Raw genomic sequence first — 27,789 nt, forward strand, 5'->3', positions numbered from 1 at the left:
AGTTTATGACTGGTTGGATTATATGAAATGTTTACTTTATTACAAGCACAGATTTCAAAGCATGAATAATGATGAGTACGGATTTTAAAGCATGGAATAAAGACAAGTTTTAAGTCTAGTTTGATTATATGTTGTATAAAGTATTTACTTTATTACAACCTTTAGTTTCTTAAAATAATGCACTAGTATGAAGAATACTATGCTTGATCCGATAAGATTATTCTTGTTTACTTATTGAGCTTTATAGCTCACACCCATTTATTTATATTCTTATAGATAAATAGGAGATGCTAGGAACAAGAAGCGTGACATGCTCCAGGGTTATGGGAAAGACAAATGTTAAATGTTGATATTGTTTTTAGAAGCTTTGTATGGATTTTAATACCTGAACATTTAATGATTTTCATGAATATAGTTGTTTAGTAATTGAAGTGGCTGCGTGTTATTTTATGCTTAACTTGGCGATAACACGGCCGTGTCATGAACCGAATTCGGGGCGTGACAATAACAGGCACAATGAAAGTGTTTTGCCTGCGTTATTTTTGATGAATATTCAAAGTTGTTAGTTACAATTTATCCTATCATCATAAAAGTTTGGGCTTTTACGTCCCTTGCGAGTCAAGTACTGCACCCTTATGGTCTTAATTTAGACCACTACTCATGCTTTGGTGCTGATATTTTAGTCTTGGCACAATTGTTGAGGCATGGGCTTTCCTGACTCCCATCATCTGGTCCCGACTCCCGCTGCATTAGATAGAGTAATTCTTAAAGTTCCAACCATCTAGTTTTTTTTATAATGAAAATAGGAGGTAGCAAATAGCTGCCCCTTTTTATTCAGAACGAAAGGTTGCAGACACGTACAAAATGGGAGCAAATGGGGTAGGGGATACTCCTTTAGTTCGCAAAAAGTATTTTTTTATAAATATAATTTTTGAAAAGCAGATTTCTATAAAAAATATACTTGGAAAAGAACTTTTGGCATGTTTGGTTAATCATGAAAAAGTGACAGATTTTGAGAGTGCTTATATTTTGTTGACTATTCACTTTCCTAAAAAAATTATGCATAATTTATATTATATTTTTAATAAAAATTAGGTCTTTAATGCCTCTTTAATGCTGAAGAATCTTTTTGGGAGAAAAAAATAAAATTGAGTGATTTCTGGCTTATGGAAAAATATTTTTTCCATGTTTCTTATGTAAAAAATTTTTTTATAAAATATGTGAATCATATTCTCATGAGAATACAACTTTTCTATCTTTTTTCTTTGAAAATTCTAATTAAACAAAAAGCATCTCATTACTTTTTTATTTACCATACTTTATCTCATTCTTTTTGCGAACCAAACGAAACCTTAGGAGATACAGATGACAATAATCAAAAAAAAAATATAGAGAAAAGCATCTAACAGTAGTTTGCATGAGTCAAGATGCTACTTTACTCCAAAGCTGCAGATGAGAAGTTTCGTCCTTTAAAGAGCTAAGTTGGCCCCAGCTGTGAAAAGAACTTAATATCTTCTGGGTTAGAAAGCATATCGAGCCTTTCATATTCAGAAACAGCCACGCATCTCTCTCTTGCCAATTCTCGCAGCAAACAGCAGTGATTAGTTGGTCCCCGGCCTTCCTCTCCATCTTGTGATTGTTCTTTTCTTTTTCATTCTCTCCGGAGATCCTGGAATGATGATGACTATTCTCTTAATTTCAGCTGCAACTTGATGGTGGTCCACAGGCTTTTGGCAAAGGAGTATCTGAAGAACATGTGGTTGATTGATTCCACTCCCACATTACTAAATGCGTAGCCTAAACTAATATTCCAACCTTTTTTTTTTATGAGTGTTCCGTGTATGCAATTTGTTTCTGATGGCTACCCATAAGAATACTTTCACCTTCTCCAGAGTTGCAGCCTTCCAAATGAATTTGAAGTAGGAGCATCTCAATCCGCCGATGTTAAGGAAGCTGTAAAAGGAGCCAACAGTGAACAAGCCATTTTAAGCTAGTTTCCACACTGGCTCGTCCATGAAAATACTATGCAATAACTCTAGTTGATTCATCTCGTTCCTGGTCGGAGGTCCTTGCACTTGGATGCAACCATCCAGCATTATCTTCTAGAGATAATGGCCTAAGAATTTTAATGCTCCATCTTCCATGAACTCTGCTCCATTGAGACAAGACAGGAACATTCTTCAAAAGGCTCTATCAACTAGCCACATATCCACCCAAAACCTCATAGAATGCTTCATCGATTTAGAAACTAAGACCGCATCAAAAGGCTCGAGAGTAGAACAGATGTCCTTCAAAACTAGAAATGTAGAGCCTTGTATACTCGGAACATTATAGTTTCTGTTTCGCGAGTCATAGTTATGCATGACGAGTGTTTTACGAATAGATTTTTGAGGAGATAAAAACTTCCAGCACCATTTAGTCAACATACCTTGCTCGTTTGCCTGAGCTCTTTGATACTGAGGCCTCCATCGTCCCTTGGTTTGCGAACTCGTTAAGCATGAGAACCCATTGAAAGAGGAGGTGCTTTTCCAAAGAAAAGCTCTATGAAGCTTATTCAATCTATAGGCACTCAATTTGGCAGTTCAAAGACTTGACATCAGATAATATAGCATACTGGATAAGGCAGAATTAAGGTATGCCGTCTCAATACTGCATCTCATTCCGGTATTATATTGTTACTATATCAGTGCAGAATGGGGTGGTTCAACGTATCGAGCATCGGTATGTCCTCCCTACCAAACCGAGTAGAGTACGGTATATTCCATACTGCTCGATACGGTACGACATACTATGAACAGAATTAATGAGAACAAGCTCATATCCGATCGAGAGGTTTTTACCAATCTAACTAGCTAGCCCGCTGTCTATCAAACTTTGCAATCGGAGGAAGCCAACCAAATTTAGGAAAGAGTCAAGAAAGAGCAAGGCGAAGATATTTTGTCGGAAAGCTACCGACCTTTCAATTCAACATCGAAGTCCCTTCATTTATAAGCAGCAGAACTAGAACAACCAAGGCCAATCACTAACCTCTCTGCAAAGTTGATTCTCAGACCCGAAACTAATTCGAATGAATAAAGGATCAGCTGTAGAGTTCTAATTTGTTCTTCATTGGCTTGACAAAAAAATGAGGTGTCATCAGTGAACTGTACATTTAGGATGCCTATATGCATCTTGCAGCTGCCCAATCCATAGTTTAATCCCTCCTGCTTAGCATTGTTCAGAATTCTATTGGGAACGTCCGTAGCAATGGTAAAGAGAAAGGAGAAAAAGGATCTCCTTTTCTTAATCCATGACCACATTTAATGCAACTGCCGGCTTCTCTAATAACTAAAACTGCTACCTAGCTCGTGCAAATGATGGGACGTGATTCAGCAAATCCATATAGGAGGGTAACCTCGACGATTAAGAGTATCAAAAAGAAATCCCTGCCCAGGCGAATGCCTTTGTGAATTCTAGTTTGCATAAGACTCCATCGAGCTCTAATAAAGTTATTAAGAACATAACATCCCTTGGTAAAAGCAAACTGAGCTTTATCAAGAAGATTTCAGGGACCAGAGGTCCAGAGCGAAAAGTCTACTAGCAAGAACCTTGGATATTATCTAACAACTAGACTCAAGCCTCCTTCCTATGTATGCAAGACTACTTCAGTTGGATACAAATATGGCTATAAATGAATTCACCCAAGCCAAGCTTTGGCTTGCTCTAGCTTAGCCTGATAAACGAGGAAAATGACGAGCTTGAGCTGAGCTTAACTACAAATCTTCAGGCTTGGTTCACTTACGAACATGTTTGAATAGGCATGTTTGCAAGCCAAGCCCAAGCCTCTAGCCTAAAGTGGTTGCGCTTCAGTTGTTTATAATCCAAACCTTAAAATTTGGGCTAGAGCTTTGCTTGTTTCCTGACCAGCTCTTTTTGTGTTGTCATAGGAAATATGAGTTTAATTTGTGATCGGATTGAGCCCTAGCTGTTGACATATAACTTAGCTCATTTGCTGTCCTAAGAAAATTTATTCTTTTTCCTGACCAGCTTTTTTTGTGATGTCATAGGTGTTGTGCAAAAGCCTCGCGAAAACTCTTACACATGATATTGATGATTGCTTGATAATATAGATCAATAAAAAAAATGCAGTTAAGTAAAAAACAATCAACCACAACAAAGAGAGACAGATTTACGTGGTTCGGCGATAGCTTACTCCACGGGCAGCAAGGATCGATCACCTTTATATTTTTCTTTTCACATACTACAAAAGTAGAGACGTGGTTCTAATACGTGTAAAAAACAGATCCTAAAAAATAGGATCTCAAAAAACTGAAATCCCAACACAATCGGGATCGTGCAAATCCAGTCAACGACCCAACAAATCTCCACCTTGGCGAGATTTGCAGGTCACATACTCTCCAAATGCAAATAACCCCCCACGCCATTCAAACAAGCTAAATAAATCATGCTGCCTCCAAATGCGCCCATAGGCGCCACGCACTCGAAGGTGCTCAAACATACAAAATATTGATCAAGTCCAAACAATGTTGGAACTTGACCCTAGTTACAACTTTAGTCAGCATATCTGCAGGATTATCTGCGGTCCCAATCTTCTGAAGGAGAATGTCACCCTTATCCACAATTTCTCGTACAAAATAGAAACGGACGTCGATATGCTTAGTTCGAGTATGATGAACCCGGTTCTTTGCTAAGTGAATTGCACTTTGACTGTCGCAGTAGACAACAACGTACTCCTGAATAATGCCCAAGTCCTCAATCAACCCATGTAGCCAAATAGCCTCCTTAATAGCCTCTGTTACCACCATATACTCTACCTCAGTAGTCGACAGTGCAACGGTAGACTATAATGTCGACCTCCAACTAACCGGTCCTCCAGTAAGTGTAAAAAAATATTCTGTAGTAGACCGGCGTTTATCTAAATCACCGGCATAATCCGAATCCACATATCCAACCACATGCTGACCAAAGCTATATCCCTCTTAAACATCAAACCAGTATCCACGGTACCCAGGATGTACCGTAAGATCCATTTCGCTGCCTACCAATGCCCTTTTCCAGGATCATGCATGTACCTGCTCACCATACTGACAGCCTGTGAAATGTCAGGTCTCGTACACACCATAGCATACATTAAGCTACCAACCACGCTCGCATACAGAACCTGATCCATATACTCACGTTCCTCATCTGTACACGGAGACATCAAAGCGCTAAGCTTGAAGTGAGGAGCTAAAGGTGTACTTACAGGTTTTGTGTTTCCATCCATATCAAAACGTTGTAGCACTTTCTTCAAATACTATTTCTGTGATAACCAAACTCTACCCTTCACCCTGTCTTTTTTAACTTCCATGCCAAGTATTTTCTTCGCTTCCCCAAGATCCTTCATTTTAAACTCATTTCTCAACTGAGTCTTCAACTTGTCTATCTCCATCTTGCTTTTAGATGCAATGAGCATATCATCTACATATAAAAGCAAATATATGAAGGATCCGTCACATAGCTTACGAAAATAAACACAATGATCATAATGGCTTCTTGTGTACTTCTGCTTTATCATAAATCGATCAAATTGCTTGTACCACTGCCTTGGAAACTGTTTCAAACCATAAAGCGACTTTCTCAGTTTGCAAAACCAATTCTCTTTTCCAACTACCTTAAACCTATCTGGCTATAACATGTATATCTCCTCTTCCAAATCACCGTGCAAGAAAGCAGTTTTGACATCGAGTTGTGCTAACTCAAGATCAAATTGTGCAACCAAAGCTAGCAAAATGCGAATTGAAGAGTGCTTAACAACTGGAGAAAATACCTCATTGTAATCTATCCCTTCTTTTTGCGCGTAGCCTTTAGCTACCAACTTAGCCTTGAATCTCACACTGTCCATCCCTAGAGAACCTTCCTTCTTGGTGTATACCCACTTGCAACCAATTGCTTTCTTTTTCTTTTGAGGTTGTACCAACTTCCAAGTCTGATTCTTGTGAAGAGACTGCATCTCCTCATCCATTGCCTTCTTCCATTCTAAGCTTTCTGAATTTCTCATAGTTTCTCTATAAGTAGCCGGAATATCATCATCAATAATTCGAAGTGCATATGCTACCATGTCACTAAACCGTGCTGGTTTTCGACTCTCTCTCCTTGGTCTACTAGCTGCAATAGAGTCTGGCTGCTGTGGAGAATCCACAATTGGGGCTTTAACCTCGTTTGTACTAGAGTCCTCACCATTTAAATCCCCTGGGAGACTATCATCTGTTACAACAGATTTCACTGAAATTATTGGAGCCTCAAACTCCACCTGCTGTGAAGCACCTTTGGTTGTGCTATCTTCCTGAGAGCCCTTTTGTGTCTTCTGTCTAAACATAACAGACTCATTAAAAGTTACATCCCTGCTAAGAATAACCTTCTTCAATTCGGGACACCAAATCCTATAACCTTTCACACCTGTGCTAAAGCCCAAGAATAAAGCTTTCTTGGCTCTAGGATCCAATTTACTTTCTTTGATATGAAAATAGGCAGGACAACCAAATATATGCAAAGAATCATAATCTGTAGCAGGAGTTCCAGACCATACCTCTATGGGAGTTTTCCTCTCATTTGCAGCTACAGGCAACCTATTGACGAGATGGCATACATATGTCACTGCCTCAGCCCAAAACACTTTGCCCAACCCAGCATTGGACAACATACACCATACCTTCTCCAGTAAAGTACGATTCATGCGTTCTGCCACCCCCATTCTATTGCGGCGTCTCTCTTACTGTGAAATGTCTAACTATCTCCTCATCCTGACATACTTGCAAGAATGGATCTGACTTATACTAACCACCATTGTTTGACCTGAGCCTTTTGATCTTTCTGCCAGTTTGAGTCTCAATCATTTTCTTCCACTTTAGGAATACATCAAGGACTTCTTATGCTGCAGGGTGTACACCCAAACTCGCCTTGAGAAGTCATCAACAAAAGAGACAAACCAATGCTTACCTCCCAAAGATGCAACTTTGGTAGGTCCCCATACATCTGTGTGAACATAATCAAGAGTCCCTTGAGTACGATGAACAGCGGTGCCAAACTTGACTCTAGTCTGCTTGCCCAGAATGCAAAGTTCACAAAATCCAACTTTACAAGTCTTGATACTTTTTAACAGGCCTTGCTTCACCAATCCTTGCATAGCCTTCTCCCATGCATGCCCTAAGCGCATGTGCCACAATCTGGTATCGTCAGAAACAATCTTGTCTATTCTTTCAATAATTGTTGCTGCTCCACCTATAACTATACTTCCCTATAAGAAATACAAATTACTCTGACGAGTACCTTTCATTACTACAAGTGCACCCAAAACAACCTTTAGAGCTCCACCTTCCATAATAATCTTGAGGCCCTTGGATTCTAAAGCACCCAATGAGATGAGATTTTTCCTCAAGTCCGGTACATACCGAACATCTGTCAATATTCTAACTATTCCATCATGCAACTTCAACCGAATTTTACCTATTCCTTTCGTTTTACAGGCATTATCATTACCCATAAAAACTGCTCCACCATCCAACTCCTCAAAGCTGGAAAACCAGTCACTGTTGGGACACATATGATAAGTGCAACCCGAGTCCAAAATTCATTCATCTGAATGGCATACCAATGATGAACCAATTAGTGCAAATTCAGAATCATCATTGTCACCACGTGCAACATTCACATTTGAATTCTTCTTGTCCTTATTTTGCAAAAGTGGACAATCCTTTTTCCAATGCCCTTTATTTCGACAATAGGCACACTCATCTTTTGCGGAAATTTTTCTATTAGATGATACTCCTCTCGTCTTGAAACGAGACTTACCCCGCTTACCAGATTTTCTGTTATCTGACCTGCCCCTTACAATCAAAGCTTCTGATGTTGAGCCTCCATAGGCCTGTTTGTCCTTCTTTCGATACTCATTATTTATCAAGGCATTAGACACATCATCAAATTTAATTTCATCTTTCCCATATAGTAAAGTGGTAATCAAATGCTCATAAGTATCAAGTAACAAATTTAACATTAGCAGTGCTTTGTCCTCATCTTTAATTTCAACATCAAGATTCTGTAAATCAGCAAGAATTTTATTATAATTATTCAAATGCTCAGACATCGAAATACCTTCTTTATACTGGAAACGGAAAAGTTTCTTCTTCAGATAGAGACGATTTTCCATGCTCTTGGTCATGTGCTATCTTCCAGTTTCTTCCACAACTCCTTAGCCAAAGTCTCTTTCATAACAAAATACTTCTGATCTTTAGCAAGACAAAGCCTGATAGTGCCACAAGCTTGACAATTGATCTTCTCCCAAACATTCTTTTCCATCTCTGCAGGTTTATCCTCAAGAGCAATATCCAACTCCTGTTGAGTTAAAACATTCAAAACTTCGCATTGCCACATGCCGAAGTTATTTGTTCCATCGAATATCTCTACGTCAAATTTAACATTTGAGACCATAGTATTTACTGCTGATGCCGATTTAGAAAACGATTCGTTTGACATCTTTTCCTCCAAATATCAAATCCACAAACAATCACCAGTCACACACAAAAAAAAATTCACAGGCAGCAAATTGTTGTGCAAAAGCCTCGCGAAAACTCTTACACATGATATTGATGATTGCTTGATAATATAGATCAATAAAAAAAATGCAGTTAAGTAAAAAACAATCAACCACAAGAAAGAGAAACAGATTTACATGGTTCGGCGATAGCCTACTCCACGGGCAGCAAGGATCGATCACCTCTATATTTTTCTTTTCATATACTACAAAAGTAGAGACGTGGTTCCAATACGTGTAAAAAACAGATCCTAAAAAATAGAATCTCAAAAAACTGAAATTCCAACACAACCGGGATCGTGCAAATCCAGCCAACGACCCAACAATAGGAAATTCTAATCTTCCTAGTTTCTATTTATTTGATACAGTTAATCTCATATTTCTTAGATTCAAAAATGTCCTTTGGTTGACTCCAAAATGCAGACATGAGCGCATATTGTGCTAGTATTAGTTTACAGGATGCTACAACTATGCATATTTAGTTATTATTACTACAAATTATGTCAGAAATTAGTGCACATAGAGATAATATAAGTGCATATAGTCATAGAATATTATGCAGATTATTTTGGATAATTTTGAAGAAATGTTAAGATCATGTTAAAAGACATTCATGAGACTAATAGGGGTGCTTTTGGGTATGGTTAGGTCAGATCTGGGTTTCGGTAAATCTAGACTCAGACTTGTTGGGTTTTTTGGGTTTAAATTTTGTTCCATAGACCTTGGTTGGGTGATGCAGTCAAGAGACCTTACATATGCCAACTATCTAAACCAATGATCCAAGTACCTTAAAAGAGGTCTCATTGGAGTTACCTATATGCTAGAAGATACCCAAAACTCACAAGGATTGCATGGTTACACCGACAAATATGTTGGAATGAACTTGAAAGTAGACATCTCGAGTCTCATGTGAAGATTGTCTGATGAGATGGGACACACTCTAGATGCCACTGGATCTCTAATATGACCTCATAGAAAGATACAAGATGATGTTTGACACACAAGTGTCCAAAAGATGCACAATTTTGATGAAATTGGTTCAAGTTACAACTAAAAGAACGAACCACTATATATCAAGCTCAAAGATGGCATTGGCATGATTAGCATAATTGGAGTTCTAAGCAAAGCGACATCTACCATGCCAGACATCAAGTAATCTCTTAAAACAAATTGAAATTGAATCGCCTAAATCTAAGCTTTGGTGGAGGAGAGATGGAATAACTGTTAAAGCTGTGTCAATGTAGCCCAGAAGCTGAATTCACAACCATAAGCATATCGTCTTAAGGATTCCAATGACCAGAATTGTGGTGTCAGTATTTTCCAACACACTGCTAATTCCAACTCATGATGAACCATCCTATCGTTAGTTTAATTTTGGTCCAAGTTTGACCCATATTGCTTCGAGATATTCCAATGGTGCCCTAAAGCTACCATCAGAAGCCCTCCAACAATCCATTTTTCATTGTCAGAAATTAATTTCTAGAAGCCTTTAAGCAAGATATCTTGTTATATTTGTCTTGTGAATTAATTAATAGATGTTTTAGTCAATTACTAAGGGACTTCACGAGCTTCCTTTAATGTAAAGGACCTAGAACACTATCAATAGGATGCCTATGTACTCGCTTTTCATCAATTATTGATGTTAATAAAGTTATTCTTCAGGTTCTCTCAATTCTTCATATGTGGCGAGACATCAGAAGACGTTGGTGGATGCCAGACCCTATAAAAATCAAAGGTGGAATACTTGAGGTTTCCCAGGAAAGGAGGTGCAACGCCTTCTAATTACCCTTTCTAGTTACAAATTCTCTTCCAGATGTAGATGGCGATCTTCTAGTTTAGTTTTAGTTTCTTGTTTTCTTCTCCTAGTTCTAGTTATTCTTCGTTTGGTTCTTGTTTTTAAATTTTATTTTAGGTTCTTTTGGATTTGATCCTATATATAGTTTTGTTTTCGCTACATTACTTCAGTATCAGGTAGAATAGGGGTTCTCTCACTTATCGCTAACAAAAACAACTATAAAATCTATTGGACCTTCAGGTCATGTTTGTGTTAAATATAAAGTTGTACTTGCTCCGGTGCAAAACATGCAGCGTAGAGTAGCCCGAATCAAATCAAGCATAATCTCCCACAGGGTTACAGTAATCCAAAAACTAAAAAACAAATATAATATTACAATTCAGCAACCAAGATATTATCAGGTCAATAGCGGAGGTGTGCCTCTCTTGCCGAATCGCCTCCTCGTACTGCTAGTCGTTGTTCTTCCCGCTAACGAGTTTATCTGCACCTTAGTGTAGTTCGAAATCATGCTTTATTCCCTTCCATTCTGGCGTTCTAGGCTTAAAACTCAATCCGGTAAACCTACCTTGTTTTTTCAAAAAATTGTATTCTTTCCGGGATGAGCGGGCAAATCATGTAGTTCTTAAGCGACAAATAGTAGAAAAATGTAAAGACAAAAAAAAATGCAAAGATATCAGCAACTTAATGTAGTCTTATATGAGACCAAGTGCATGATGCTATTGTCCAAGTGCATAATTCAGCAACCAAGATATCAAGCATCGACAAGTAGTAGAGAAATGTAAAGACAAAAAGGATAAAACATAGGCAAACCCTAACATTGAACATGAGGCTCAGAATAATTTCCATAGCAAGGGAAGCAACCAATCCCGTCTCCTGAACCTGACTAGCCATAGGCCACTCAGGAAGCATAAAACAAGCCAACTTCCAATGGCCATCAAAGGAACATTGAAGAGGTGAAACAACAACTACAGCAAATTCTAGCATCAAGAAATACAAGTGAAAGAAGAAAAAAATACAAAGGAATCAAACAAACAAGCGTCAACAAATGAACCATCTCTAATAATTAAGATTTTCCTGATTATAAAAAGTAAATAGAGTTATTCTCCAGTTCTTGCGCAAATATCATGGTTTAAGTTGTTGGCAATACCAGAAGAGGGGTAGTAAAGACGTTAACTGAAACATTGAGGCCTTGTACTCTCATCCACCCATGTCTGCTTCCTAAAGAAAACAAGGAGGTTTCAAAATCGGCCACATGCAATAATAATGCATATCAGATGGCTATCACAGATTACCAATGGAAGTAACTGGTAATTATGAGAAAAGATATTTGAACAAAGAGACTAGATAACACCCCAGTTCATCTAAGCATAAATTATCTCTTTTTCAGTCTGAACACCTTGAGGAGGAGGAGGAGGACGAGGAGGAGGGGGGGACGCTGGTTCCCATGCATCAGAGGTGGCTATGATGTGGTAGAAAGCGTAAAAATGTCGAAAGCTGATCAAAAATAATTGATACAAATAGTTGGTATATTTCATCCCAACTTTGCAAGGGTAACCATGTATCGCATGGACGAATATTTAAGGCAAGAAAACACCCTTAAAACACCAAGTTACATGACAGGAAATTATTTATAAAGTATAACAGTAAAAGCAGATCAAAGGGCAGTCAGACTGATGCAGTATGGATAAAGCAATATAGATAAGTTATCAAATGTGAGTTACATGTGAAGTCCACTGTAGCCTTTTACCAAACAACACCATGGACATGATCGTATATTATTAGTCTATCCACTAGCATAATCTGCTTTCAGCTGGTGCTGTCATCATGTGGTGATCGATTGGCCCGCCTAAACCAGGTATTGAATGCTGAGATCAGGTGTGGGCAGTCATCCACATTACGTGTGGAGAAGCTGAGGCACTGCTGCAGCAATTCTTTGGCATTTGACATGGGCAGGGTGGATATAATCATTAGAAATGTTTCTTCCATCTCATGATAAAGCATTTTCTGACCAGATGGTATTGGCGAAACCATATCTCTGCAGACATTCAACACAGGGAGCCACTCCTTCACAAGCTTCATTCTCACCTGAAAGGGAAAATACAACAAAAAACTTAAAGTATGAAAATCCAGTATCCAGCATGCGAAGATAACACTCTGGAAAGAAAAAAAAATCATCTGGGAAGTTCACAAGCTTTCTAGGTTTCCAAAGTGGGATTAATCCTAGTAAAAGCAGAATCCAAAATTATAAAATATTCTGCCATGTGTTCAGTAAAATCTCCAGCAATCAACGTGCTGCAAAACAAGAGAATTTTTTGTACTGTGGAAAAACAAAATAATCGAACTCAAGCAATACAATCCACATGTACTGGTTAAGTTGGTACAGAAGAGGGCAAGACAATACATATTATATGACACCCACATTCAGAAGTGGTTGGTTATATATAGTTTGACATGGCATCAGATATGATCCATATTAATCAGTTCAGGAAAGTGAACCCACTTTTGAGTCTTCTCAAAACTTAAGATAGATTACTCAAGTTGCAAAATTTCTCCAGCAATGAGATAAATATAGTAAGAGATGGAGGGGGGAAACAGGAGAAAAGCCATGCACTGTCTATATGGGAGAAACTTTGGCACACTCGAACAAGTTAGAACCTTTCAAAGTCTAGCATACACAATCGGAGGGTTTCATATATGAGGATTAAGTCACTCGTGAAGTGCAGAGTCCAAAACTTCTACATGTGTCAAAATCATATCTTGAGTCCAAAAATAGCTATGCATTATGCTGATGCACTGCGATCTGCTGAGGAAAAAATTGTGGCAGTTTATGATAACAATTATATGACACAGACACAATCAGACAACATAATTTGGAATGCCTGGTGAATAAGAATTCCTAGATCCATCCCTCTGGAGCTGTGACGATGCTTGACATCCATGGTTAATGTTTACTGTTTATGTTATACAAGCAAAAATTAGGTTAAAAAACAGCTATCTTGCTCTTTACCTATAAAAACAGGACTCCCAAATTACAGCATTGAGATCAAGAAGCTCTCGCGATGGAGTGCCACCAAAAATACTATATGATCATCCTCAATGGCATGAGCAAAATATTAACGACTAAAGTTTACTCCTGCAAGATGAATGAAGGCTAACAACAGGGAGTTCAAAAGCAAGACCTGTCTGGGAGCCAGGATCGACCCGGCAGCCACAGCGTTGGCAAGCCGGCTGGTGCACCTCATCACTAGCGACGACAGGCCAGGTGCGATATTCCGCCATGCATCATCCCTGAACGTCCTCTGCAGGTCAGCCACGAGCGCCGCCTGCTCGCTCCACTCTCTCACCGCCATGTCCGCCACCCTCAGCTCGATCATCCTCTCCACCAGCCACAGCAAGTGCCTCGCATTGACCATCGCCTTGTGGAGGCTCAGCCTTTGTATCGCCTCGGTCTCGTCATTGTCCTCCGCCACCCTGAAGTCCGGGCTTGCATACTCTCCCAGAAATTTCTTCACCGTCTCCAAGTTCTCCAGGAACGCCCGGTCCAACACCCTCCTCACCGTGTCCCGAGAGGGGTAATCTCTCAGCAGCTTCGCCACGAAGGCCTTCACGGTGGCCACCTTCGGGTGGCTGTGGATCGCCGAGAGGATCAGGCTATGGAGCATCTCCTCTGGGGGAGCCTTCCCGTCGGAGCCCATCTCCGGCCGGACCCTAGCGAGGAGGTCGCGGGATTCCTCATCTTGGAGGAAAGGGATCAAACTGAACACGGCCTCCTCCTCCTCCTCGGTCCAGGGCACGGCCTCAAGGAATCGCACGCAGGCCTGGATGCAGTCGTCGAAGAGGAGCTCGAGGGCGATGGGGAGCATCTCCAGGGCGTCGGCGGCGGAGATGATCGCGCCGGAGAAGTCGAGGGTGTAGAGGAGCCGGAGGACCGCGACGTGGGAGTCGAAGGGGCCGCGGGAGCGGGCGGTGGCAGCGGAGGGGACGGCGAGGTTGAGGCGGATGATGGTGTCGAGGGAGTCGGCGGCGGCGGGGAGCCATCGGTCGGACAGGAGGGCAGCAAAGTAGCGGGAGCGGCGGAGGGCGGCAGAGTGGAGGTGGAGGTCGAGGAAGGGGGAATGGAGGTCGGGAGAAGAGGAAGGTGAGGGATCTTCGAGTTGCAGGCGGAGGAGGACGTCGGCGGTGACGGGGTCGTTGAAGCCGCTGGCGGTGGGGACGGAGGAGGAGAGAAGCAGCGGAGGAGGAGAATTCTCGGCTAGGGTTTCGTCGGGGTCGGGGCCGGAGGAGAAGTGGGTGCTGCTCCTCGCGCGTGGCCGTTTCCGGGCTCCGCCTCCTCCCACGCCACCACCGACGCCCGCGCCGGGGGCCATACTAATGGATAAAGAAGACGTCGTCGAACGGGACACGGGAGATTTGGGAGCCGTTGGGCGGCGACGAGAGGGATGGTTTTATTATCGTCTGGACTTTGGGTACTGTACGATTTTGGTTCCAATCGGGCCGGTTAAGTCTTGTGGGCCTTCATGGCCTTTTGACGGTGCAACGCATTAGGATGGCATGTCATGAGGTTATTATATATTTAATGTTCCTTATGATCATTGTTTGACATAATATGTTTAAGATATACAAATATTGATGCTTATGAGAGTCGTTCCTTGACATAGTTACCGTTTTCCTTCATTCACACGGTTTTTTCTTTCTTTCTTTGTTTTGGGAGAAAGAGTAAACCTCTATTATTGATCTCTGGTGGCCCCGGAATTTTGGTCTTGGAAAAGGAAATTTGGGGGGCAAATGTCTGAACTTCACGGACAGGACTGGAAGGCAATCTTGATTGAACAAATAAGACATATCTTGTTTATAGACATGCAGCCGTGACATGCAGAAAATTACCGAACATAGTAATCTAATATGAAAAGTTAATTAAACAACTTAAACAGGAAAATTAGGAAAAACTTTTAGGGTTGCATTTCCTTTTTGTCACAGAAGTCAGCAACTCTAACCTGTTCGAGTGGCAGAATCGGGCAGCATCTGAAGTTGATGGATAAGGTTCAGTTACAGAAAGGACCAATGCTTCCTCATGCAAAGTACTAGTAAACAATCAGCATTTCCTCAACACAGCACAGACGGTTTTAAGAGTCAAGGTTCCAATTGAGCCAATGACATTTCATGCACAGGCAAAGATAATAAGCTTCTTTTAGACTGTGGATATGAACTAACAGGAAAGGGGAAATGAGAAGTAAATTGTGCCACGCCAATGTCCTAGGCACCAGTGAAAGTTAGATGCTTGGATACATTGGTTAATGAGTTGAATGATGATCTTGAGAGTTTGAAGTTCCCCAGCTACATGGAGAACACCAATTATGATACTGCAGAATTCCTGCATGAGATGCTTGAGAGAGATATCCAGACGTCCACATGCCAACTCTATGTGGGATCTTGGCTGTAATAGCATGATGCTTCTCCTAGTTGAGAAGGATGAGGTCATATGAGATGCGGAGAAGGATGTGCTGAACGGAGTAATCACTGAGCTTGCTGGAGAACTAATTGAAGTATCACTATTTTATAGAAAAGTTACTAAGAAGCTGTCACATAATTTTCCGTAGTCATCTCGGAGGATCAAATCAATGTATTAAGGATCAACCTTATCACAGTAAGATAAACTACTCTACATGCAGAGAATACTCCTATTTACCAACTGCATATACAGAGGCCAGACCTGCATAAACCGTTACTCTAGACTACAAAATCTCAGCATATCATTATAGCAATGCTTTCAAGTTCCACCACATTATCAACTACATATGAAAAGGCCGGTTGGTACGATCATTACTTAGAGGTACTAGATTGCATTCTGCACAAACAATAATCAGGAAAGTAAATTAAACCTGGTTTGCATTTGAGATAAGGCATTTTGATCATAATTCAGGGATATCAGCATTTTTCAGATCAGATACACAGGTTGTCGGCACTTGGCATCTCCCATTGAAATAGGTTGCACATTTTTTTCCTTTGGAGAAAATGCTGAAATTTAACTACTTTATTTGACTGTCAAAGTCATGTAATCGGGTAGCCTTCAAAAAGCAATTATTTTCTGAGCAAATCTTCAAAAAGCAACTCAAGCAAGAAGAGCAGCATTTCAATAAACACGTGCTTTTGGTGGGAATGACTCTACTTCATCATCCAGAGTATTCATATGGACAGGCCTATACGCCAGCCTGACTTTCTCATTATCCCAGTATCTGTGAAACAGAACAAAGATACTCGAGTTACAAAGACTGAAGATACATACCAAGGAGATAATTTTTAACATGCGCATTTTGTACAAGATACTGAGTATACATCAAAGGGCATAGAAATTCTTAAAAATGTGATCATCAAGATCTGGTCATGATGAAAAATTTTATCCTAATTCATTTCATACAGAATAATGCATATATATGATCCTATTTCTTTCCTTTTCTTTAAGTACCACAGTCCTGCCTTGAAGGGAACTCAGTACTCCACAGGGGCAGTGGGTTGTCCTATCATACATCCAGCTAGGGCCAGAGGCCTTGAGCAAATATTATACAAGCCTTGACAAAATTTTCATATATAGCGAATCCTAACCTAACTTTAGCATATCAAAATTTTCCAAATTTAATGTATTTTACATCCTATGATAACACAGAAACTTGCATCTCATTGTTTAATAGGCAATGTGCTGTCCTTAGGTATTCAACAGCAACTATGCATGCTTGTAACAATCTAACATAATAATCAAGATGACCACCACTATTAAAGTCCAGGCAATTTAACTAGAGAATACATTATTATTTAACCATGTAATGCCAAGCCAGTGATGCCAATGTTCCATGGCAATCATGACGGTGATGTCCTAAATTGACATATTTGTTTTACTTTAGCATACTTGAAACTAAGGACTGATAATTTTGTGGTCCGATATGAGATTTTTTATTCTAAAACTGATATCTTACAGTAAATCAGAGCTTTGATGAGCTTATTAGCATATGTCATATATGACTTTAAGAATTTACAGAGTTTAACACCTGGTATCACATGTGGCATAAAATAAATTTACCTTTCTGCATAAGAAACAATGCATGAGCCATTAATGACCAGAAGTCTGAAGTATTACGTGTTCTAAAATATATAATCTCAGACATTTCTGTTTGAAATAACACTTTACTTACAATACATATTTTTTACCTCAGATTTTATGACAATAAATTTATAATTTCTTTTGATCTGACGACTACAAGTGATATGCATAGGTCATACCAAGACATAACATCCATATACATTGCTTCTATATTTTTCCGAATTATGCCTAAACTCTGCAGCTGACATACACCTTCACAACTTCAACATCGATAAATGTCCCTAAAAATACAGCCATAGTACAAAATAGATCTTATTGAGATCTCGCAAATTTTGCAAGCCTAGAAAAAGCTATAAACTATACATTAAAACAATTTATGAAACAAATGACAATGTAATGGTATGTCTTCCGTGTGCTAGATGTTCTCTATCAGAATATGGCAATTGCAAGATTCTAATGTTAGAGAGGAGAAAATAGATACTGACCCTAGTGAGTGTTTCATCCATTTCTCATCGTCTCTTTTCTGCACAAATGGAATGGAGTAGCACCATGTTTAAGAAATGAATCAGGACTTGAAAAAAGAGAAATAAGTTTTTTTTTCTGCAGAGAGTAAATCTGACCGTAAAATCTTCACGAGCATGAGCTCCTCTACTCTCCTTCCTTGCCTCAGCTGAGTGCATAGTTATACATGCATTTATTAGAAGATTCTCCAGTTCTATTGTCTCCATTAAGTCAGAATTCCTGCAATGGTACCAAGTAATCAGACACCTAAGTAATTTGAAACAGTGAAATGACATCACTGACAGCATGGGTTGAAAGAAACTACCATATCAAACTCCGATCACGAATTTTGACATCATGAAAACTCTCCCATGTTTTGTCAACCAACTGACAACCTAAAATGAAATTTAGTAAACAATAAGTGGTCCGCCAACTTCACCAGAAGAAAATGTCAGTCAGTCCCTTTAGTAAGTATTGGTCATATGGTTATAGACATATTTTTATCATAATGACATAGATCCATAAATAATTAGTAACATTGCACACCAAGACGTGAAAGAAAACAGAACTGAATTTTTCTTCAACTTACCTTCTTCTAGTGTTTCTTGAGTTCGAAACACAGCAGCATTATTTTGCATCACCCGTTGCATGTTGAGACGAATTTTTGAAGTTGGCAGTGAACCATTTGAGTTTCTTAGTTTATCAAGCCAGGCAATAGTCCTCACTCCAGCATCTTTTTCAAGAGGTTTCTGCTTGCGTCCTACAATGTTCCATAATTGACACAGTTTCTTTCCATGGTAGGAATTCCACATCATAAAATTGTGTATTACCTAGATATAAGGATAAAGAAGGGGGGAAATTACCTGGCTTGCAAATTTCTGCAACCCTGTTGGCACAAGCTCTGCCAAAAACCACTATATCAAGAAGGGAATTTGCACCAAGCCGATTTGAACCATGAACAGATGCACAAGCTGCCTCCCCAGCAGCCATCAAGCCAGGAACTACAGCATCTGGATCATTACCTTTGATATGAACTACCTGAAAAACAAAAGACATGGTGGAAAATTGTATATATTAACAAATACTGAAAACAACTAGAAGAAATTCTCTGGATCAGTTTCACGAGCGTTGACACATTACCTCTCCATGATAGTTTGTGGGAATCCCACCCATATTATAGTGCACTGTAGGCAAAACAGGGATGGGCTCCTTAGTGACGTCAACACCAGCAAAAATAGCAGCAGTTTCTGATATGCCAGGAAGTCTTTCCTTGAGAACATCCGGCGGTAAATGATTCAAATGCAGATAGATGTGGTCCTTCAGTGGTCCTGAGGAATGTTAGAACAAACCAGATGTGCTAGGTGAGCACTATTCAAATTATCATCAAGAAATGCACTTGTACTAAAAAATTAAGCTCTTACCTACGCCACGACCTTCTCTTATTTCCATTGTCATTGATCTTGAAACAACATCTCGTGATGCAAGATCCTTGGCAGTAGGAGCATATCGTTCCATAAAACGTTCACCTTCACTGTTCCTAAGGATACCGCCTTCACCACGAGATCCTAACAAAGCAGGAAATAGGTAAGAGAACAGTAGAATATAGATCAAAATATTGGCATCTATAAAGATAATATAATGCATCAAAAAGCTAGATAGGAGACATTGGTTAAAAGTGTCAGAGTATAGGATCATATCAGCATAAGAGGACACTACTTTACAAAAATATAAAGCTCGGAACTAAGATATAACAAATAAGAACCTTCAGTAATGAGGCACCCAGCACCATATATGCCAGTAGGGTGGAACTGTACAAACTCAAGATCCTGCAGGTTAAATAACCAATAAAGCATAAACGAAATGTTGGATGCTTTGAAATTGCAAGTTCTTCCATCTAGGTGAAACCACTAAACTAACCTGGAGAGCCAATCCAGCACGTGCAACCATAGCATTGCCATCTCCTGTACATGTATGAGCTGAGGTTGCAGAGAAGTATGCTCTGCCATAACCCTGATACACACACCAAAACGAAGTTACAAATACAATAGTTTTTTAATGTACAAGAAGATATAATATATACTTTAAAAGATAATATAACTACCCCAGTTGCCAAAATTGTGTTGGCAGCACGGAAACGATGAAGGGTCCCATCCTCCATGTTCAATGCAATCACCCCCTGGCAGGCCCCTGAAACATAGTTGTTGAAGCACTGTCTGATTATTAACAGAAAATATATATACATAATCATTTTTCTTGTTCTATCAAGCACAAAGAAAAAGAGGCAGAAAACAAGGAAAGGAGCCACATTGCTAAAAAAGATAACTGGAGCATAAAACAGCAACAGTAAACAATCTCACTGTGATCAACACAAGCATGATATTTCCAGCACTGCTTTGTTGTATCCCATAAAGGTCCAAGCAGGCTGCCAAACAAGCAAGCTGTTATCAAGCCAGCTCATGTTCACCTTGAAATTAGGCTCGAGTTACAGGCTCATTTAGTTAGCAAATAAGCCAAGCTAAAGCTTCCTTAGCTGACTCGAGCTCGACCTTGAACTAGGCCTAGCTCACTCAAGCTCAGCATATCTCACCCTTCGTTGCAAGGGACCAGACAAGCAGAAAATGCAAATTAAAACGATAACACATCAACTAAGATGCAAAGAACCAAGTACTCCAAAATGGTGCACTCCCCAACTCTCTGATAATCTGTAAACAACAATAGAAACCCAAACACATCAATCTACCTACTGTGACCTGCAACTTAATGAGGTACCATCACATTTATCAATTATAACACAAATAACTCTCTGCCAAGAACTCAGTCCCATGCTGGAGCTGAACAAATGCCACTTCTTGCTTAGAATAATATTCTGTAGCTGCATTATTTCGTATCTTTAAAATTCTGGTGCTTCCTTTAAAGAACATGGATTAGTAGATAATGACAAATCACCCAACAGTTAAGCATCCTATGTAAAAGTTATTTTAAAAGATATGTTATGGCAGTTGAAGAGCTTTAATAACCATAAATCATATCGTGACATGAAGTCAATTAAAGTTGCCAAATTTTATTAGCAAAGGAAACAATGAAGAAGATGGCATATTATTCCCAGGCTACGACAAAAATAAAATCTCCATGAAGTAGTAAGTCATTAGACAAGATCCAACAACGATAAGTAGATATGGGCTAGCAAAACAATGGACCTGACACTTAGGATGACAAGTCATCGGCCATGAATGTAATAATGTAATACACGAGCAGCAATTGATCACCTCAGAGGGGCCAAGAATCTTTATGACAGTGCCAAGGCACATCTTTATGAAAAAGAAACTATGTAAACCAAGGTATCAAATACCACTTAAATGGGACAGTACGAATGTTACCCTACCATTTCGACAGGTTTCTGGCACCGGTAAACAACAGGTCGGTAGAAGATGTGGTCTTATAATGTGTGCCGGCACCCAGTATCGTACCAAGGCATATCAGGAGGGACCTCGAAAAAGAAACTATGTAAATCAAGGTCTCAAATACCTTTAAATGGGACAGTATGAATGTTACCCTACCATTACAAGAGGTTGCTAGAAGACGCAGTCTCATACCATGTGCTGGTACCCAGTATCGTACCGTTCCAGCAAAAAAATGATATGAGATCCAGAACCAGTATTTGAAACTTTGATGTAAATTTCAAAACTCGCCCATCAACCCCAAACTATTAGTTTGTAAGATTTGAAACTTACACAATAGAAAGAGTAAACTACAATACTTTCCACCCTTTTCAAATTCTTCCTAATTTAGATGCCCAAGCAACCTTGCCTATAAGCTATTCAATTCAGCTAAAGCACAAGGACTGTGCCACCCACACTAAAAAGATAATCTGTGACAGCCTATACCCAGAGCTTTCCTTGTTCGCTTCCATATATTTATGCACTTCTTCACAAAAGCCCTAATAACTCGAATATATTAATCAAGTTAAATAATGATAGCTTAACCAACATGCTTTGTCAAATCTTCTAAGAAATGAAAAAATTGTAACTAGGAACTCCAATATGTCTCAAAGTCAGGTAACAACATACTGAATATTCCTAGGGAGGGTTGTTGGTGGGTCACAGCTTTGTCAAGCTAATCCAATGTTGTCAACATGCCCCACCTGGGGGCCCAGTCTAAAACAATATAAAGTCAATACCAGGTATTAGCTCGCTGGCAAACCCTAAGTAGCAGCAAATAAGCGAATGCAAATAAAAATCAACTACAACCTCACAACAAGAACAAAAGAACAGACTATTTTTCCGAAGCATTTAATCCATCAAAATAAGGGAAAAGGTATGACAATAGAAGCAAAAGCATATATGGACTAGCAAGATAGAGGCTTGAAAAAGCCTGGTACTATTCAATTGACCTCAATTATCCAAATATATCTATCAATCTCCAACTCCAAATTTGATGCATTCCCAATCTTAAACTATAGAATGAGAAAACTGCCATATCTCCAACATACTCAAGTTCATATCGACTTATAAACCCACACAACTTTGGCCATAAGCCAATCAAAACTACATCGATAGATTAAGCATGATTCCTAGCACTTAACAAACTAAGTAGAACATCTTCAAACAAAAGATGTATTTAAATAGTCAAATAAGACTTGACAGTAACAGAAATGGTCAAAGTAATGACTAATGAGGCTTTTGAAGTTGTCATGTGACTTTTGAATGAGAAACTTGATCTATGGTAGTTATAACACGTGCAGATGCATGTGGCTGCAAAAGATTTTAAACTTGAGATTATTCGACAATCTAAATTCTAAGATGATTTGAAATAAATGATTGATAATTAATCTTTTTATTGTTGAATTATTTCTTGCCTTTGCCTCTTGGTTCAGAAGCATCTGTCTAGACCTCCCTTAAAAGTTCTTAGAGTCCAGATATACTAAGGTATCTTTTTTAAGAGAATATGAAATCTTTCTTGCTAAATTGATGTTTGGAAGTAGCATCAGCAGGTCTGTTCCCAGTGACTGTCTCTGTTCCTTTTCTTATTCTTAATGTCCAGCAACACTGGAATCCCTTCTATAGAAGTCTAGCATGTTTTATAATTTTAAGAGAGAAATCTAATCAGGGCTGTTGTAGGAATATTTTAAATCTTTAACAGAGTAATAATTAGAGTTATTTTTAGAATTGAAAAATTGAGAAATTAAGCTGTTTTATATAGTTCAGAACAAGCATGGAATCGTAAAGGATCTAAGTCTTAGTTTCAGTCTATAAGGGGACAAGTGAGTTCTAATTCAAATAGCATCATATCAAAATATGTTCCCATATCTTTGTATACAAGTATCTTGGGCATGATCAATTTAACTAAGATTTGCAGAATAATTTTCAGATTTCTCTCTCCACTATGTCAACCAGTGATTCAATTGCTGGCCCTTCTTCCATACTAAGTGATGAATTCTGGGTCCTCCAGCTATTTATGACTCGAGCATTTTAATGTTATACATCATTTCTTTGCATTAATAGAACCTTTCTCCTAGTCTCCCCCAACCTCGTGGAGAACTAATACATTGTTTAACCTCTATAGTATAATCTTTGCTCCATATAACCCTCATATAGCAAAATTATTGCCATATTTCAGATCCTCTCGAGAAAACTAGCATGATTCATCTTTAATAAATTTGTATCTTAAACCAAAATAAACCACAAACTCCCTTTTACTACTCCATATATAGTCATTAGGTCTTAGAACTTGGTTTTGTTCCTTGTATCCAATTAATTTTGGTTAGAGGTCATTATCATACTACATGAATATCTAGCCTGGTTCATACTGATGATCAATCTTCCAAAACAAATCATATAAGCTGCTTTAATAGGCCAAATTGTAGCCAAATTGAGATATGAAATCAAGTTATCCAGATGAACCAATTCTAAAACAAGTTCAGTCACCAATTAAATAAGAATGATGCTGATATATGGTTTGTACAGTAACTTACCATTGCTATCCATGAGAAGATCCAATGCAAAGTATTCCACAAAGAACTGGGTGTTGTGCTTCATTGCTTGGCCATAAAGTGAGTGAAGCAATGCATGACCAGTTCGATCAGCAGCACATGCACACCGATAGGCCTGGCCACCTGTAGATGCCAAATTAGTCGCATACATATACACACATATTTATATAATGGAGAATTATTCTGGACAAAATGTGAATGAAAACTGTCATAGCAACATATGAACATCTACCTTTTCCAAAGTCCAAACTTTGACCTCCAAAAGCACGCTGATAAATTTTCCCATCTTCAGTTCGGGAGAATGGCAATCCATAATTTTCGAGCTCAATAACTGCTTTTGGTGCTTCTCTGCACATATATTGAATAGCATCCTGATCACCTGAGGAACACAACATGCAGTTGCTGGTCGGTTAACACAGAAGAGGAGTAGTGAAACATGATGCCATGGAAAGATGACATTTCATAACTCATAAGTTTAGTCTATCCTCTAGAACAAAAACAGAAAATTCAAAGATAAGTCATCAGAGTTTTTTCTATCCATATTATGAAAGAGCTTCTTTGAGAATGTTTGATGTTCCAAGTTCCAACTATCATCACATGACCAGGAAGAACTTCTCTGATATGTGATAAAACATTCAAGTACAGAAGGTGATATGCTCTAAGCAACTTACCTAACCAATCACTTCCTTTGACTGTATCATACATATGCCACCTCCAGTCATCTTCAGTCATATTTCCAAGGGCTGCATTTATACCACCCTACATGATTTATACAAGCCTGATTAGCAGCATATATGCGTATAGCTTAATAATTTGGAATGTGCATTAATGTTTGATAACTGATCTCATAAAACATCCTCAAAGAATCAACATGTCATGGAAAATGATAGTTAACTATTAGAGCACACCTCTTTTCATTTGTAGGTTCTTTTCAAAGTATAATATGGCCATTCTTAAAGAAGACTAGCGCAAGAAGATCTTAGTTTCTTCTGGTTAGGACTAAAGATACCTCTGGATTTTTATCTGGAACATGATATTTTAGTTTGTATTTTAGTTTGTGCATATAATGTAGATTTATAAATCTTTAAGAAGGGATCAATCAGAATATTAGAGAACTCAAGTATCGGCAGATCTGTGATATACAGATTCACTGCAGGGATACAAGCCTCTAGGATATCAAGGAAAGCACAATGCACTTATGATTGCTTTGGTATAGTATACTCACATAGTCACATGACTAGAAAGTCATATGAAAGTGTAAATCTCTCATCAATCAATATTGGCGATTTGTAATATCCAGAAAGAAATTTAAAAATGAAAATGAAATTGGAATCATCCACATGCAGGGGGGTAATTTTGGCCCCATCGTGTTTGCTCTTGAATGTATAATTAAGTGGTTTCTTTATCTCCTTAAATATGACAGTCAACACGGACATGCATACTGACACAGAGCAAGCTCCAGAAAAAGCAAATTCCAAAAATCAAACTTAGGTAAAGGCACATCTATCACCTTAATAGGACAGTGTAACTTAACAAGAGTCCTAGTCCTACTGTTGCTGTATCGCCCTCATTCAAGACAAAAGGAAATAAAGTAGTTCGGAAACATAAGGCAGCATTTCTCATGTAGAAATAAGTAAAACTGTCAGTTGATCACTTGAAATGGTATTTTACCTTTTCATGTATGTGCTCCTCTAATTTTCTTTAACAAGTAGAGGTGAACTGGGATATTCCTGGGTTATGAAGTGAAGCAATATCTAATAAAATTTGTAATTAGGTTATCTATCATTATCTTCCTGTATCTGTCTTGCGCTCATCCAATCAAGAGGTCCCATAGAATCCCTTACTTGTCAAAAGTCAGGAACCCATAAGTACAGAAAGAAGAAGACATCTCATATACTGAACTGAATGGAAAAACAGATCTCTCACTAATCTCTTGTCGACAGCAATTTCCTTGTTGCTGCATCTAAGAATGTCAAATGCATCATGTTGGCATGCCATATTTTCTAATAGGAACAACAATTTTCAACCAAGAGCTAAGAAGAGAACATCGTAATGACAACTCTAGTTTATAGTATTACTTCATCAGATTTGCAAATCTCAAAGCATTATAAGCAACCTATCATCCAACAGTCTTGACTCTCACAGCTATTCCAAATAAAAATTTGACATTTGTAAGTTCAATGCCTTCTTATACATTGTCCAAATAGCAACTTCTTGCATAATCAACAAATTACATGATTAAATCAATCTTTTGCAACAGTAGGTGAATGTATATGAGAATAACCCTAGCTTTGACAATATATAGGCCGACCGAACCAATATATTGCACTCATCACAGCTACTTTAAAAAAAGAAAAACTTAACTTTATTAACCAAAGAGAAATATTAAAATCTGGCCCAAAAACAAAAGCAATATTCAGTACCTGTGCTGCAACCGTATGAGAGCGAGTGGGGAAGAGCTTGGTAATGCAAGCTGTGTTAAAGCCATGCTCAGAGAGTCCAATTGCAGCCCTAAGCCCAGCACCTCCAGCTCCTACGACAACTGCATCGTAGGTGTGATCCACAACAGTGTACTGTCCGAACTTTATCACAAACCCAAACAGCAAAAACTCAATTTATTTTTATGGAGAAGATAGATGAAACTATTATCATTTACTGGCTACGAAAAGGCAAGTTAAACAACATTTATCGAAATAGTCAAGAAAAGATGTGGTCTCGTCTAAAAATATTGTAAGAAAGAATAAATGACAAAGGCAAAAAAAAAAAAGCAGATATGCATTTTGGATAGTAAGGGGACTGCCCCGTCCAATCTAAATTGCTTAGTTCTTTTATGACATATAACAGTGTAGTAACATGGAACTTCTAGCAATAAGATCCTCTACCATCAATAATCAAATGCATATTTGTGTCTAAACATGAAACATAATTAGCGACAAAGAGCAGAGCCCCAAAATAAATAAATAAATAAATAATTTTATACCATTATAAAATTCGGAATATCTAATATGTAACGAACTAGAATTGCAATTACTAGCCTTTTTCCAGTGCATCAACAACAGGCATTAAAAAAACATAAATACATAGAAATAAAATAGAATGATATTCCCAGGAAATATTTTCATCTTTTTTTTTTTACTATAGCGTGCCGAAGCCTTCAATTATTCCCAAAAGAATCGCATCCAAAAATAGAACTTCTGTCTGAGATAAAAGAGAGAAGAAAAACCTCGCTTTTAAGAAAACATAAATCGTGAAATCAGACGAACAATCTAACTTAGCGGAGCTCAAACAGCTGAAAAACCTACCTAAGATTAAACAGAACCACTCTTATCCTCGCAGAAAAACAGTTCAAGACACACGAACTAAGGATCACAAACATCCCAAAGATCGAGAACAAATTGGACTGACCAGCTTAGATACGTGAGAACTCAAGCAAGAAACCCTTGATCGTATCATTTAGCCAAAGCAAAATTTTAAAAATTAAAAAAAATAAAGATCAAAGTATACCGAGTTGGTCGAGAAAAATCTGGGCCTAGAAGGGTAGCGGCGGATCGGTTGACCTCCGATCGACGCCTTCTTGGAGGAGAGGCGAAGGGATCGAGACACGCAGCTCCGCCACATCTCTCTATCTCTCCCTCTCTGAGATCGGTCTACCCCTATCAATATAGATGGGCTTCTCTTCGCTTCCTTTCGACTTTCCCGGAGACGGGATGGATCGCCGAGAACGGATCGCTGGGCTCAGGTCACGGGGAGGGGGACTGTGGAGACAGAAAGGGCGCGTGGCCAATTGTCGCATACTATGTTATGGGAGATTTCCCAAAAGTCTGACCTCGTTTAAGTATGAA

General features: G+C 38.8%; 2 protein-coding genes across 2 annotated transcripts; both read right to left on the minus strand.

Moving 5' to 3' along the window:
- Nucleotides 1-12,035: 12,035 nt before the first annotated feature.
- LOC103705388 (BTB/POZ domain-containing protein At3g05675-like) lies at nucleotides 12,036-14,855 on the minus strand. The gene is made up of 2 exons (XM_008789084.5): nucleotides 13,544-14,855; nucleotides 12,036-12,449 (listed from the first exon to the last, which is right to left on the minus strand). The coding sequence occupies exons 1-2, from the start codon at nucleotides 14,729-14,731 to the stop codon at nucleotides 12,171-12,173; spliced, it is 1,467 nt and encodes a 488-aa protein (XP_008787306.3). The 5' UTR covers nucleotides 14,732-14,855; the 3' UTR covers nucleotides 12,036-12,170.
- A 1,378-nt stretch (nucleotides 14,856-16,233) lies between these two features.
- Nucleotides 16,234-27,753, minus strand: LOC103705389 (succinate dehydrogenase [ubiquinone] flavoprotein subunit, mitochondrial-like). The gene is made up of 16 exons (XM_008789085.5): nucleotides 27,452-27,753; nucleotides 26,371-26,529; nucleotides 24,619-24,706; nucleotides 24,180-24,326; nucleotides 23,930-24,070; nucleotides 20,060-20,145; nucleotides 19,876-19,968; nucleotides 19,721-19,784; nucleotides 19,380-19,523; nucleotides 19,099-19,286; nucleotides 18,822-18,996; nucleotides 18,548-18,718; nucleotides 18,284-18,353; nucleotides 18,078-18,198; nucleotides 17,943-17,980; nucleotides 16,234-16,597 (listed from the first exon to the last, which is right to left on the minus strand). The coding sequence occupies exons 1-16, from the start codon at nucleotides 27,563-27,565 to the stop codon at nucleotides 16,495-16,497; spliced, it is 1,902 nt and encodes a 633-aa protein (XP_008787307.3). The 5' UTR covers nucleotides 27,566-27,753; the 3' UTR covers nucleotides 16,234-16,494.
- Between the last annotated feature and the right edge of the window lie 36 nt (nucleotides 27,754-27,789).

The sequence above is a fragment of the Phoenix dactylifera genome, chromosome 9 (assembly GCF_051530095.1).
Source record: "Phoenix dactylifera cultivar Ajwa chromosome 9, Ajwa_hap1_PhDact_Kaust_v1.1, whole genome shotgun sequence".
Taxonomy (NCBI): Eukaryota; Viridiplantae; Streptophyta; class Magnoliopsida; order Arecales; family Arecaceae; genus Phoenix; species Phoenix dactylifera.